This window comes from Haemaphysalis longicornis, unplaced genomic scaffold (assembly GCF_048455015.1).
Source record: "Haemaphysalis longicornis isolate Haplotype H1 unplaced genomic scaffold, Haemaphysalis longicornis Haplotype H1 scaffold_8, whole genome shotgun sequence".
Lineage (NCBI taxonomy): Eukaryota > Metazoa > Arthropoda > Arachnida > Ixodida > Ixodidae > Haemaphysalis > Haemaphysalis longicornis.
In genome coordinates this window covers 113969275-113982205 of record NW_027526445.1, presented here as the reverse complement: position 1 = coordinate 113982205, position 12931 = coordinate 113969275, and the positions used below count along the sequence as shown (strand labels likewise).

Sequence of the window (12931 nt, the reverse complement as noted above, 5' to 3'; positions counted from 1 at the left end):
GGTCGGTTGTAAATTCCAGCAGTTGTGTATCACATGACAGGCCTTTTCTGAAACCATGCTGATGGACGAAAAAAAAGTTGTTGGATTCGAGGTGTTTTTACACGTTAGATGCAATAATGTGCTCCAGTAGTTTACAGCATACGCACGTCAAAGAAATCGAGCGATAATTTTAGGGTGCATGTTTGTTATTGGATTTGAAAATGGGAACAACCTTGGCGATTTTCCAGTCGGCAGGTAACTGACCTGATGTCAATGATTTAATGAAAATATGGAACAGAATTTGACTAGAGATGTGCACAGTGTCCTTTAATATTTTTGAATTGATGTTATCGACACCAGATGAAGTGGAGACTTTAGGACTGCCAATTAGTGAAGCGATGCCTTCAGGAGTAATATTAATTGGTTGCATATATCTGTAATCGGATTCGGGAATCATGGGTATGGTGGAATGATCTTCCTGAGTGAATACCGACGAGAAGAAATGGTTGAATGCATGCGTACACGCATGTTCCTGAAGGGGAACACCGTTGTCACCATGTAATACAATGTCATTATTAGAACGATTGTTTGAAATTGTCTTCCAAAACTTTCTGGGATTATTTTTTAACAGCGAAGGTAAATCCTCGGAAAAGTATTTTTGTTTGGCACTGTGTACTGCAGAGTTAAAAGTTCTCAGAAATTCCTTATATTTGGCCCATGACGACGCACTGGAAGTCCATTTAGCACTCTTATACAATCGTTTCTTTTTGTTTCGCATGTTTCTGAGTTGTCTGTTGAACCACGGATTAGATTGATCATTTTTTATTGTTATTAAAGGCACGTGTTTGTCGACCAGTTCGGCTATCTTGTTCTTGAAGAGCACCCAGCTGTCATCCACAGACCGGGAACTGAATGATCTCTTCACCGTCCTAGTACAGGATTACTTGCATGCGTGTCAGCCTTTGCTTAGCTTGTAAATTGTTTGAACGCGAGGTATATAAGCTCCCGGATATCTGTGTAAACGAGAAATTGTAACACAACTTCACCACCATAATTTTTGAAGGTTTTTGTACAGACCAGAATGCTAAAATGCATTTTTTCAATGTTGATTAGTGGATATTCAGTATATCGATGAATATTTCGCTCCCTCTCCCCCATCTCTCAGAATTGAGGCGCGGCCTAATGCGTGCACTTGGATCCGGATTAAGATGACTGCAAGACGGGGTTTCTGGCACGTTACTCATACGCCCTGGCATGGTCCTTAGAAAAAGAGGCAGGTGGATAGCACAGCTTCAACCCCTCGTCCCCACGGCAACGGCGCCATCATTGAGAAGGCAGCTCTTTCTACAGAGTATGTACACTCAATCGCTTAGTTTCTGCCGCTCGCTGTAGTACCATGCTACGCGGTTCGACATGAAAATTTATTCCACGTGCTCCATCTCTTGTTCAACCATTGAAAACGTACGCTAGAAACTGAATAATTGAAACCTCTAAAAACTAGCCTAAAATTTTAATACTGGTGCCCAGACAACAAACGTGTCGTTGTGCAGAGGATGTGCGCAAATATGCACCCGCAGCCGCACAGAATATCAAATTTCTAGCTGCGACTTTGTCCGATGCGAAAGGGCTTAGCTCCCACAACTACGTCATAAGCAAACGCCAAAGGATAAATAAACAACGACAAAATGTAGATTGCGACCCGCAGCTCCGCTTTCCCGAGATCAGCGGAAAACATGCGACAGCTCGCAGCAGCTGCTGGGAAGGCCACGTGTTGAAAGTTGCTAGCTATCGCACGAGTGTGCAAAGACCCGATAGGGTTACGCCATAGAGGCCCTCTCTTGCTTTCAGTCTGCAGAGCTAAGTCCATACCGGTCGGCGACTGCTCAGAGCCTGGTACATACCCTTCTTTTCCGTAATACGGCGGCGAACAACCGGTCAAAAATATTCACACCCCTGAACCCTGGAAACTACCATGTAAGCTGCTTTTCACTACTGTTCGATAACATTGGACGAAATTATGTGCTTCTGTCACAGTATTTACCGCATTATTTGGAACTAAAACAGATTTAAAGGGTTAACGATGCATGCTTCTGATTAACGGTGCCAAAGGGTTATTTTAACTGAACGCCAGTGCTACTAGTTGCTGCGATTATTTTGTGACCATTCATTTGTAAATTCTCGTTCACCGTTGCTTCACAATGACCATGTCTACGTTCCTCCGAAACAAATATCGCTGTTACGGTCGTAAGCACCGGTAAGAACTGTAAATACTAATACATTTGTTTTTGAAATATTCCAGATGGCCATGATTGCCAGGTTGTTCGCCCTGAACCTCTTACTTGTTTTCCTGACAACGGCAATCGCCGGTAAGTTTCTATCAGAAAGAACGCTAATGTGCGCTATAAAAATGAACATAATAAACTTTCCTGAGCTGCATTACTTCCTACAGAGCTTCTAAATTGACTACCTATGTTGCAAAGAATTTTGGGGGGGCTAGGTAAGAGACAATGCATGGCATTTGTGTTCAATAGGAAAAGGGGGCTCTGTCGATACTGATCGAAAAAAAGAACTAAAGAAAGTCTGACCCCTTCAGGTATATAGGATGACAAACAAGATCGAGATATGCAAAGGAAATGGTAAACTATCAGTCCTACTAATAACTGCTTGTGACAGCGATAAGTTTATGAAAGACCAACAGCGGAAATTTGAAATACTTCCTGCACGATAACTTCACATATAAGCTGGACATCATGCACTAGTTAGGGCAGCAGTCCATTCTGTGTTGCCCGTGTAATCGAAGTTTTTTAGAGCAATTTATATGCTTCTTAACTGAAATCGTTCCACTTGCGGGTGCGAGTAAGTTAAAACAATTCATTAGCTCGTGGTAACTATTTCTTTCATGTACCTTTGTCAGTGTGCTCAGTGGCTAAGTCGTTGTTCTGCCGAGTTCAATGATTTAGCTTTGATTACGACAGCGCTGGCCTTTTTTTTAGGGAGACAAGAAAAGAAAACGGCCCTGTGCCGAGATGTCGACGCAAGTTAAAAATACCCAGTTAATCTCAATAACCCAAAGCACCACAATAGACAGCGCCTACCAAAGCCCAACTCAGAATCAACGCGTCAACCACCCAAATTAGAATTTTAGTTCAAACAAATTAATCAGTAATTTGAGATAAATATGTTTACTAAATGTTGTGGTGAAGGAAAAGTGGGAGTTGTAAAACTGCTCTCGTATTGCTCTTTTTATTTTATTTACTCTAAGGGCCAGGGCGGCGGTCTTTGTGTTATAGTTAGAAAGTTTCTTTCTTGGGAAATATGGTCCAAATTTTTGCAATGATATCGGACTACTAAATTATGTCAGTTATTTGAAGACACTCTCCTCAGCCCTTCTTATGGTAATTTAAACATTACTTTGACATTTTATGGGGAATAACATATTATTACTTGATTTCGCGAAGATCATATGCACATACAGCAGTTGGAGCGGCGATGTGGTTAACTTGCTAAAATGATATCCGGACGCTTAACGTCGTTGCTCTCTTGAAGATACGTACTCGTCGATAAATAGCTGCATGGTCAGAGGAAAAACGAAGACAGTCCGCACAGAAGTGGTCGTGTGTGTGTCGTCTTTTTGTCAGTGTTCTAGCTGCGCTGTCTTTCCCGTGATCATGTCTACCCAACCCGCCCTGTTAGCCAGTTTAGTGCAATAGATATCTGCACACAGCTGCTTTTGTAGCGCGTATTACAGAGCGATACCTTTGTGCTTTTGATTATAGGATATCTAAAAACAGGATAAAGTCGTCCCCACCAACGACAATATGAAACTATGTTAGCATGGAGTCTGGGTCGCATTGGGGCGCTCTATACCCTTTACGGCATTTTGTTCCTGCATCAAGCATACTGATCAGGTGATCTTAGTGTCCGGGAAAGGCGTAGAATTTCTATGCATTATCCCATCTGATGAACCAATAGCACCATCATTATATGTGCTGGACATCAGCGACTGCGCTAAGCGAGAATTTCCTAACCACGATATATCATTCATCTTCTGCATTGCCCGACGATATGAACCTTTTTTTGATACTCTCTAGTAGCACTTGCATTCTTTTTGACATGGATTTCAGCTTCGCAGTAGCTCCTGTAATATTCCGAACCACATCACCTTATGCTTAAAAGCAATGACGTTCGCCAGACTTTTTAAAATGTAAAGCTCTTGCAAGCTATTGCTCCCATTAGTCGTCACTGTGTTCGTTATTATGAAACGGCCTACCACCAATCTGAACGAGTTTGCAGTAAAGCCTTTTTTACGCGCCACACCTTGATTACATTTCACATGTGCACGCGTAACTCTAATCAGAATGTATTACCTGTTTGCAATTTTGTTGTAAAAAGATGCACGACAAATTCGAGTGTGGCTTCATCCATGAAAACAGCTAATTTTATTGGTTCTGCATTGCTGGGAGATATTACCTTCTCAAATCATGTGCAGATATACACCCTAAAGGAACAAAAATATGCGCGCTTAGAAGCAGCGCTTATTGTATTTGTCTAATCGATGCTACCCAAACTAGGGTTGGATTACCTGACACAACATTTTTATTGCATCGTATTCACTAAAATATTGCTGGTGTCTTATTGGTGGGCCTGATAGCTCAATTCAGAATAAAATGAATAGCTTAGAGTGTATCTTACCTTGCTTTTTTTCCCACATATCTCCTTGCAGAGGAACCAGAATGCCCGCTCCTCAAATGTCAGGGGGGGTCCAAGGTTGCCTGCTTCTTCAACGATGAGAGCTGCGGTTGTAGATGCGGTAAAACCTCGTCATCTACCTTATGTGTTAGGGTTTACTAGTGCTATTACGAACTTTTTTGCAAACAATAGAGCGAAACATTTAATGCAACACCAGACGTTCCATAAAGGGGAAACGGACTCATAAGCGCCTCAAGGGACCATGTTACTGTGGACGAAGTAATATTTGACTTGGGATGTTTATAAGTTAATTGAAGAGCACAGGAGGCGTATCTTGCTGCTTTAAGTATTCGGTTCTCTTCCTCTTTGTTCGTTTTCCGCTGCTCTTACAATCTTCCTTGGTGGTAGCAGCACTTGCGGACGTCATTTGATAGCAGAGAAGATGCATAATATTCGTGTGAGTACGGTTAATCTCCGGGGCACAACAGCTTTATGTAGGCTGCCGCAATCGCAAGCCAGTTTAGGTGGTCCACGAGTAAAAAAAACCCATATTGATATCGATATAGCCAGTGGAGAAGTCTCGTCAGACTCATCTAGCGAAAGTATTTGTTATTGGTGTACATGGAGTATTCACACAATCAATTGGAAGAACCTCGAAGCAGGATACTTTTTTTGCTAAACCTGTTGAGCCGAGACCGTAGCAAGCACTGCGTAAATACAGGAATTCGAGATTCAAAATATGTAAGCCATTTTCCCCCAAAAATAAAGAAGCCTAGCGAAGGCTTAAAAAATTTTTGGACACCTTAATCTGCTGGAGAGGTTGATGTTACATACATCAATACATCTTCCGTGAAGGGTAGCTCCCAGCTGAAAAATCTTAATGTTTCCGTCCGTAATAACAAATATAAAAAGGTCATCGCCTCTTCTAACACGAGCTCACTCCGCCGTAAAATGCAAGCGCGAAAATCGGAAGCCCCCACTTGAATGTACTGGTAATTACGATCCCCTTTACAGCCCTCCACAACAAAAAAGCTGTTGACATAATCATGCTCTGCGCCGCTAAAGCCTCAGTGCCTCACATTGAGAACCGAATATCGCGGTGGATCAAATGATGTTGCGATGCTAAATATGAGGTTACAGATACGGTTCGCGGTCTTCCCAGCTGTTTGTCTCAGGAGACACAGAGGCACCCGAGGGTGCCTTTTCTCGGATTGTGTAGGTTGCCGTGTATGTACAATCTTGCGCCCAGCGTCCTGCACCCACCTCCGGTATAACGGTGCATGTTCCATGGAACCACTATCTAAGAAATGATTTGGTCAGTTCCACGGTTTTTAGAATAAACCCCTTGCTTTTGTGCCCTTCGGCTTCCGAGCCTTGAGTTTTAAGCGCTTGTTCCGGACTCTTAGTTTACTTCGTAGTATTTTGTGCAGCTATATGTACTCATAATGTAACTTTCGTTACCAATTACAGTGATTAAAAACACACGGTAAAAATCCTGTAATTTGGTGACCAAATTCAACTGGGATATTACTAACTTTTCGTGAGGGTGCAATGATTATAAAAGTTGGACACTATTCCAATAAGGTGTGAAATTAGTTTTGTCTATGTTGTCTCTAGCCGCTGGTTGTTTAAATTTATTTTGTCCGGTAGAGAGCGTAATTTTAATCAATGGAAGGACGACACAAAGACGCCAGCCACTCTGTAAAAGCAAGCCGTAATATTACGGACAAATTACGGACCAGATGGCCGTAATAAAACAGAGCCGTGTTCCGTTCGATGCAGAACAAGGAAAGCGCCCGTAATTTAACGGAAGTGCGCTCCGTCCCTCAGTATACGGATGCTCTCTCCCTTACACGTCAAACGGAATCTTTTTCGGCTTTGGAAAATACGGGTGTTTCGTCTGTATGACGCAGAACAGAAACAGATCAGTTTATTAATAACTGCAAGAAATATATTGTCGTGTCGATCGCCGGGAAACGATCGAGAAGCGAAAACTGCGCCCCGACAACATTCGTGGCGTAATGAATGCGGCTATGTTTCGTTAGTGTCTAAAGTGTAGTAAACTTATTGAGGACCCCGAGGCCCATACCGCTCAACACGAGCGCTCTATCTTGTCTTTACGATGCTCCGGTGACGTCGCTGCCCCGTACCTACAAAGTGTACATGCGTGTGTGACCGGCACACTTGCAGAAAATATAAGGTCATTTGGGTGCAGAATCAGAGTTGCGGAAGGTAATTCAGTTCTTAAGGAATCGATATCGGCCAAAGTATTTAGCCTAAAGCTTAAAATCAAAGCACAGCAAGCACTATTCATGCAGTGCGAAATCGCAGTCGCAGGCAGTCACACACATTTTTGCGAGCGCTATCTCGAAACATCGGAGTTTATGACGATCAACTATGGTGTGTGTGTGGGGGGGGGGAAGGGGGGGGTCTTCGCGGAACCTTACTGCGCAAGCGCTATTTAAGAAATCGCACTTTATCAGCCAGGAAATTGGTAAGCCAGCTAGTAAACACCGATGTATGGCACACGCAGGGTGGGAATCCTTGTAGTATACAGGTTGTTCGGCGCAAGTGCAGCGTTCGTGCGGTGGTGCAGTGGTCTCGAGCGTCGTGCCCATTCTATCAACGTCGCGAGTTCTATTCCTCGTCGAAGTATTTTTTTTTCTTTTCTGAAGCGTCTATCAATTACGGAAAGACGTGATTTTTGAAACGGAGTGTTTGTTTTGTTACAGCCTTTCCGTACTGCGGAATGTCCGTTCTTAAAATTCTTTCCTTTGTTTAAATTCCGGAAATGTGTCCGGCAACATTTTACCGGCAGCTTTCTCCGTAAAATTGGCCATTTTTTTACAGTGCAGAACATATGACCTCTTGCCAGGTACTCTGCGCCAGGGAGGGATAATCGCGCATTATATTTCAGGTCCAACAGGCAGAACATGTCAATGTGGTGGTTTAGTTCGTTAACGACGGTTACGCGCAAGGTGATCAGATGGTTTGTAAACGCATAAATTAATCGGCTGGCCATTTTCACCCACCATGTATCGCGCGAAATCGGCCAATTTTTTTCTTATAAAGCAGTGAAAAATACTTCATTGCGGTTATGTTATGTCCCGTAGGTGTGCAGAACTTTGCTAGGCTTCGAAGCCTGCAATCAGGATTCGAAGTATAACGACACAGATATGCTTGTGGGCGACCACGCCTTCACTGCTTGCTCTAAAAGTATTTGATTTTTTGTTTTGAGGTTACATGCCCAGCCGCGTCCGTAGCAAAGCACGTTCTACAGCTTACGTTTACCTTGTTAAGGTATTCTCCATCATCCCAGTGCCGTATGTGTCATGCTGTCGGTACGTATCACTGTGGTACTTTAGCAGCAGCAACTTTAGTGCTCGTGGAGAACGCTGGGCCGTAGCCTAAATTTATGCTTCCATGCCTCCCCACGTAAACCCGTACCCGTGGCTTCAAGTACCCAGGACGAAGAAGCTTTTTTGATACTTCGACGACAAGTACTTTCGGATCGTACCAGCAGGCCTCTCGCCCAATATTTAAACCCGACGTTAGGAAATCTACATAGGGAGCGTAATGACACGCAAAGCAATGCCGTTTTATTGATACATTTAGCTGCGGGTTCCCGTCATCAATATAAAACCCTAAAGTGTCACATTATGTGCAGCCCCGATTTGTCGCCTACAATCTGCTTCTTGTCAACGTTTGTGAAAGTGAGTTAGAAACTGTAAATTGCGGGAGGCTTCAGACACGGTTCAGACCCGGTTGCGCCAACTCCCAGATAACCTTCAATGTAAAATTTATTCCGGTCACAAAACCACACACCCCTAATGGTAACAGAGCACCGAAAATACGTGCATTTTGTTATGTGGACTCACTTCCCCGCTAACTTTGCCTATGTTTAGTCTCAAGGACTAGTGAACAAAAAATTAAAATACCAATGTCTTGCTACAATCTATCTTCGGGGTCTGCAGGTACAGGCGGAAACACTACTTCGGAGCCGCCAAACATGTCCACTTTCGAATCCTTTGTAAGTCGGTTCGAGGCGACAACTTTAGATATGACGGTATCAAACGCTGTCTTTGTAAAATTATCCTAGTCGCACATTCGTACGCCACAGCTGCCGTTCTATTTCGTCAAATTTGCAACTAATCATTCCTTCTTTGCGCTTTTTAGTCACCGATGACGATCCCTGCGCATCGTTGCACCAAATAAACTGCCCGCCGGGTTCCTTCCTCAATTGTACCACGGAATACATCACGTGCAAGTGCCGTTGCGGTGAGCACTCTCTTATTTGTTATTGTCAACACTGCCGTTGATCATTTTAGATAGCGGCGCAATTCAACTACAGGTCAGTTATGCGAACAGAAGCAAAAGCAATGCCAGAGCACACTGAGGGTGTGAGGTGAGTAGTGGTATACACAATGGCCGCGAGTTATTGTAAATTCACTCGTTTTCTATTGCAGTCGATGTCTGTTGGAAAGGCGCCAAGATAACCGTTCTGTGGGCGGGTGTTGGTTATATTTACCCTTCTTTTTCGTGCCCAGGAGCTACCAGTTTTGCATTTCGCACTAAATTTCTCGTTCGTTACTCGTCACTGCACTTCCAAACGCTGTAGCGAGCTGTAAGGGGAGCGACCCATGCTCGATGTCGCGACCATCGCCACTGCCTGCCCTGTTTCTGCCCAGTACAGATCGCGTGCGGCGCCACATAAAGTACTGTGAGGCAACACATTTATCTACATGACGTTCCAGTGGATGTCAATCCAGTTTGCTTCATCATGTCTCTTTTGGTGTTATGACGACGAAATATAGCTCCTTTAAAATGATACACCTGTTTATCTGGGGAAGTTGTTCAAAATACGTCGAGATTTAAAGGCATATTGCATGACCAAAAATAATGCACAGCCACACAGAAGTATGGGGAATATTACTGGGAGCAGTGATTCTAAAATGGTGGCAACCTTTCACATGACATCTTCCCGTGTCAGGTGTTGGGTACTCTGCAGACTGCGGCGATCTTTAGTCCATTATCTAAGCGTCCATGTTGCTAATATCTTTTATTCAAAAAGAATTGCACGGAGCCACAGTTGCGAGTTTGGAGTCTGGGGGAAGATTGGTGGATCAGAGGGTTTCCTAGGCCATTAGTGCGTGGCTTTGGAGATGCGGCATGAGTTGTTTCGCTAGGGGGAGGGCTGTTGAGCATTAAATCCTTCATTCACTCTATAGGCCGCACATATACAGGTCGTTCTAGACCGTCTATAGTGGCAAACCATATTTCTCGTTAATATTGTGTTTGCTTAACGTGGAGGGATCGATTGAGGGTGAAAGACGTGATGTGGGAAGTGAAATTATTTTGTCGAGAGAGCTTGCCGCACAACCAGACATGACGTCTTGTCAGCGGTATGGGAGTTTAGAGTTGATGCGGGAGTAGTACCAGTTGCGGCTTGTTGCCGATGGTAATGATGCACCTGCATAGAACTCTTCCTGACCGATTGCACACGTAGCCACAGGGCCACCTTACCCCCAAACGCTGATCCTATACTGTGGCACCATTTGCGACGTACAGGAGCCATTAGCATGAGTTCCAGGCTTCTGCGAGCACAAGCAAGTCCTGGTACATCGATGCCGTTTTCACCTTTTTTGGCAACCTCTGCCCCCCCCCCCCCCGCCTGTAATGGCATAGACACTGATGGTGTATCGCATTCGCTCCTGGCGCAATGGGGAACGGCGACTAGTGGTGTGAATTTAGTTCCTCCACCTTCTTCGTATCTTGGCAGGCTACGTGTTCCCGTTGCAGCCCTGATGATAATGTATCGCGACCAGCGAGAACTATGTATAAACAATTTGAGACGTTAAGAGCAGATGCATGCTGTAAACATTTTGGTTGCGTTACATCAAGTTAGGGGCAATCAAGTTGCGCCGGCTGAGGAGTGCCAGCAAGGTTGGTGAGGAAGTAAACAGGATTTCTCTTTTACTGTTAAACTGGCCGATACATGATACTGCCTTATAATTGCTCTTCCATTTTACAGCTTCTTGAACCACAGCTACATCTACCCAGTCCGTCCATGTACTTGTTACCTTCGCCGCTGGACCTGCTCGGCTTGGAGGTTCCTCATTTTGGCGACTTTACCAAAGTTAGCAAGAAATAAAAGATTAATGTGAATTCTTTTACTGTGCTTTGCTTCTTTCTCCATGTGAGCGCATGAAGTGAGCATCCCATCATTTTCATCAGGGCCAAAGGTATGTTTGAAAATACATGAATAGGTTTCCTGGAGCGGTGGTGACAGCAAAAGCTGGAAATCGTCGTGCGGGGCTCATCTCGCACAGTGCACGTCGATATCACTTGGACGTGAGCCTCCCATATCAGTTGAAGTTGACCAGAGAACCGACAGGCGACATGTGTTGGATAGGTTTCGGTCTTCGACCTCAGCCAACGAATTAATATGGAGTGAGGTTAAGGATCGGAACAGGGGTATGAATGAGCAACGCCATGATTTTTGAGCGGGGGCGCTCAGCCAATGTACGACTTAATTTGAGCTATACCAAAATGAACATTCTTGCAGACAAATGCCTTTCAAGGGCTTGTATACTATTACAAATTCAATTTCAAACTACTCCCAGCCCCTCAGATACCATGAACTTTTGTTTTAATGTTTTTAGCTTTTTAGGTTGTTTTATCGCGCTGCTCACACATTTTGCCTTAACACAAACCCAATTTCGTTAAGCAATAGTGGAAACCCTAAATAGGAAACAAATTTTCTTTTTTTTATGCGAACGGTAGGTTATGCCGCACTACCCACGATATGGTGTCCTGTTCACTCGCATACTTTTCTCGCATTCTGCATTGTCATTTATAAGAAAGTTTTCAGTCGCCTCTTGAGGATGAATGACCTCAACTGTATTTTGTGGAGGTTGAACAGAAAAATGGTTTATTTAAGGTCAAAGTGTGCTTTAGGGTTGTTTTGTCATTGATGACGCGTCCCTTGCCACAGCGTGACGAAGGCCAATGAGCGCACTCACCCTCCAGAGGGCTCGCGGGCCCCTGGCATCAGTTTATAGAGACCCCACTGCCTTCGGAATACAACCGGATTTGCTACGTGGTCTGGTCCTGGTCCTTCAACTTCTCCGTGGCATGAGCTCTACAGTTGGTGACCCGGACGTGATATCCCGCCCAGCGAAGTTGTATAGTTATGTAGAGCCACGACTAGGACCAGCGAGCAGCGGAAGCCGCCTGCAACGAGATCGCCCCCCCCCCCTGGCTGTCCACTTGCCGCCGTATTGCGAGCACAACCCTGTTTCGCCACGGCCGAGGTACATTTTGCACTGTCTGACATCACCTCCCACGAACGCAAGTTTCACTACATTGTGTGAGTTCTACCCGCGACTGCTGCGGAGGAGGTTGCGGATATTCTCGCCTCATTCATACGCTGCTCATTTGAATTCTGATTAGAAATAAAACCAGCCACGTCTGAGGAAAAGTGAGACGGTGGGCTCAAATCAGCTTCATAGGACTTGATCCGCATAATTATTTATCACTACAAGGCAAATTTTGAACTTATGGTAAGCAACGAAAAAGAACTCGAGCAAGCACGAGCTCGATTCATTGACCTCGCACGAAATAAGGATTAGAGATAAGTTGTCTCGTTTGAAGGCCACTAAAATCTTGAATGATTGTAATGTTATCCCTAGACGGGCCCCCAGCAAGCACCTTACGAGTCCGCATGATATTGCTATCCCTATACGGGCCCCCTGCTCGCACCGTACCAGTCAAACAGGTCAAGCAGCATGAAGATGTTGCGAGTAGTAACATAGTCAACTTGTCACATGCGGTTTTGTCCGACGCCTATTCGAGCATATTTTCTAGGGTTTGAGTTTTTGCCCAACAACAAGAGGTTTTTCTGAATTCCTGCTGTCTAATGATTTGGAAACTTTTGCCTGCCCCTTGACGTTAAAGAAATACTTTCACTGTCGCGAAACATGTAGTGACACTGGTAAATTAGTTCCAAGCTCTAAATACACTATACCCCCAGCGGGACGAATGCGTAAATATGTATACCAAAGCCGTGCAAAAGAACACATCACTGAAGCTTAAAAACAGCAGTCGGCCGCCCAGTCGGCACAGAAAGTGTGTCCCATGACCGGCCCGTATATGGCCGCTTTCTGGCATGTCCGGCCAGCATCCAGGTTATGGCAGTCACTGATCATACCATGAACGGCCACCATTCAGCAACCAGCGCTTCGGGGTTTCTCCGGCGGCCCGC

At 44.6% G+C, this 12931-nt stretch overlaps 1 protein-coding gene across 1 annotated transcript; it reads left to right on the top strand.

Moving 5' to 3' along the window:
- The first annotated feature begins 1823 nt into the window (after positions 1 to 1823).
- LOC144150275 (uncharacterized) lies at positions 1824 to 10833 on the top strand. The gene is made up of 5 exons (XM_077682138.1): positions 1824 to 1953; positions 2279 to 2345; positions 4703 to 4789; positions 8845 to 8946; positions 10700 to 10833. The coding sequence occupies exons 2-5, from the start codon at positions 2279 to 2281 to the stop codon at positions 10705 to 10707; spliced, it is 264 nt and encodes an 87-aa protein (XP_077538264.1). The 5' UTR covers positions 1824 to 1953; the 3' UTR covers positions 10708 to 10833.
- The last annotated feature ends 2098 nt before the right edge of the window (positions 10834 to 12931 follow it).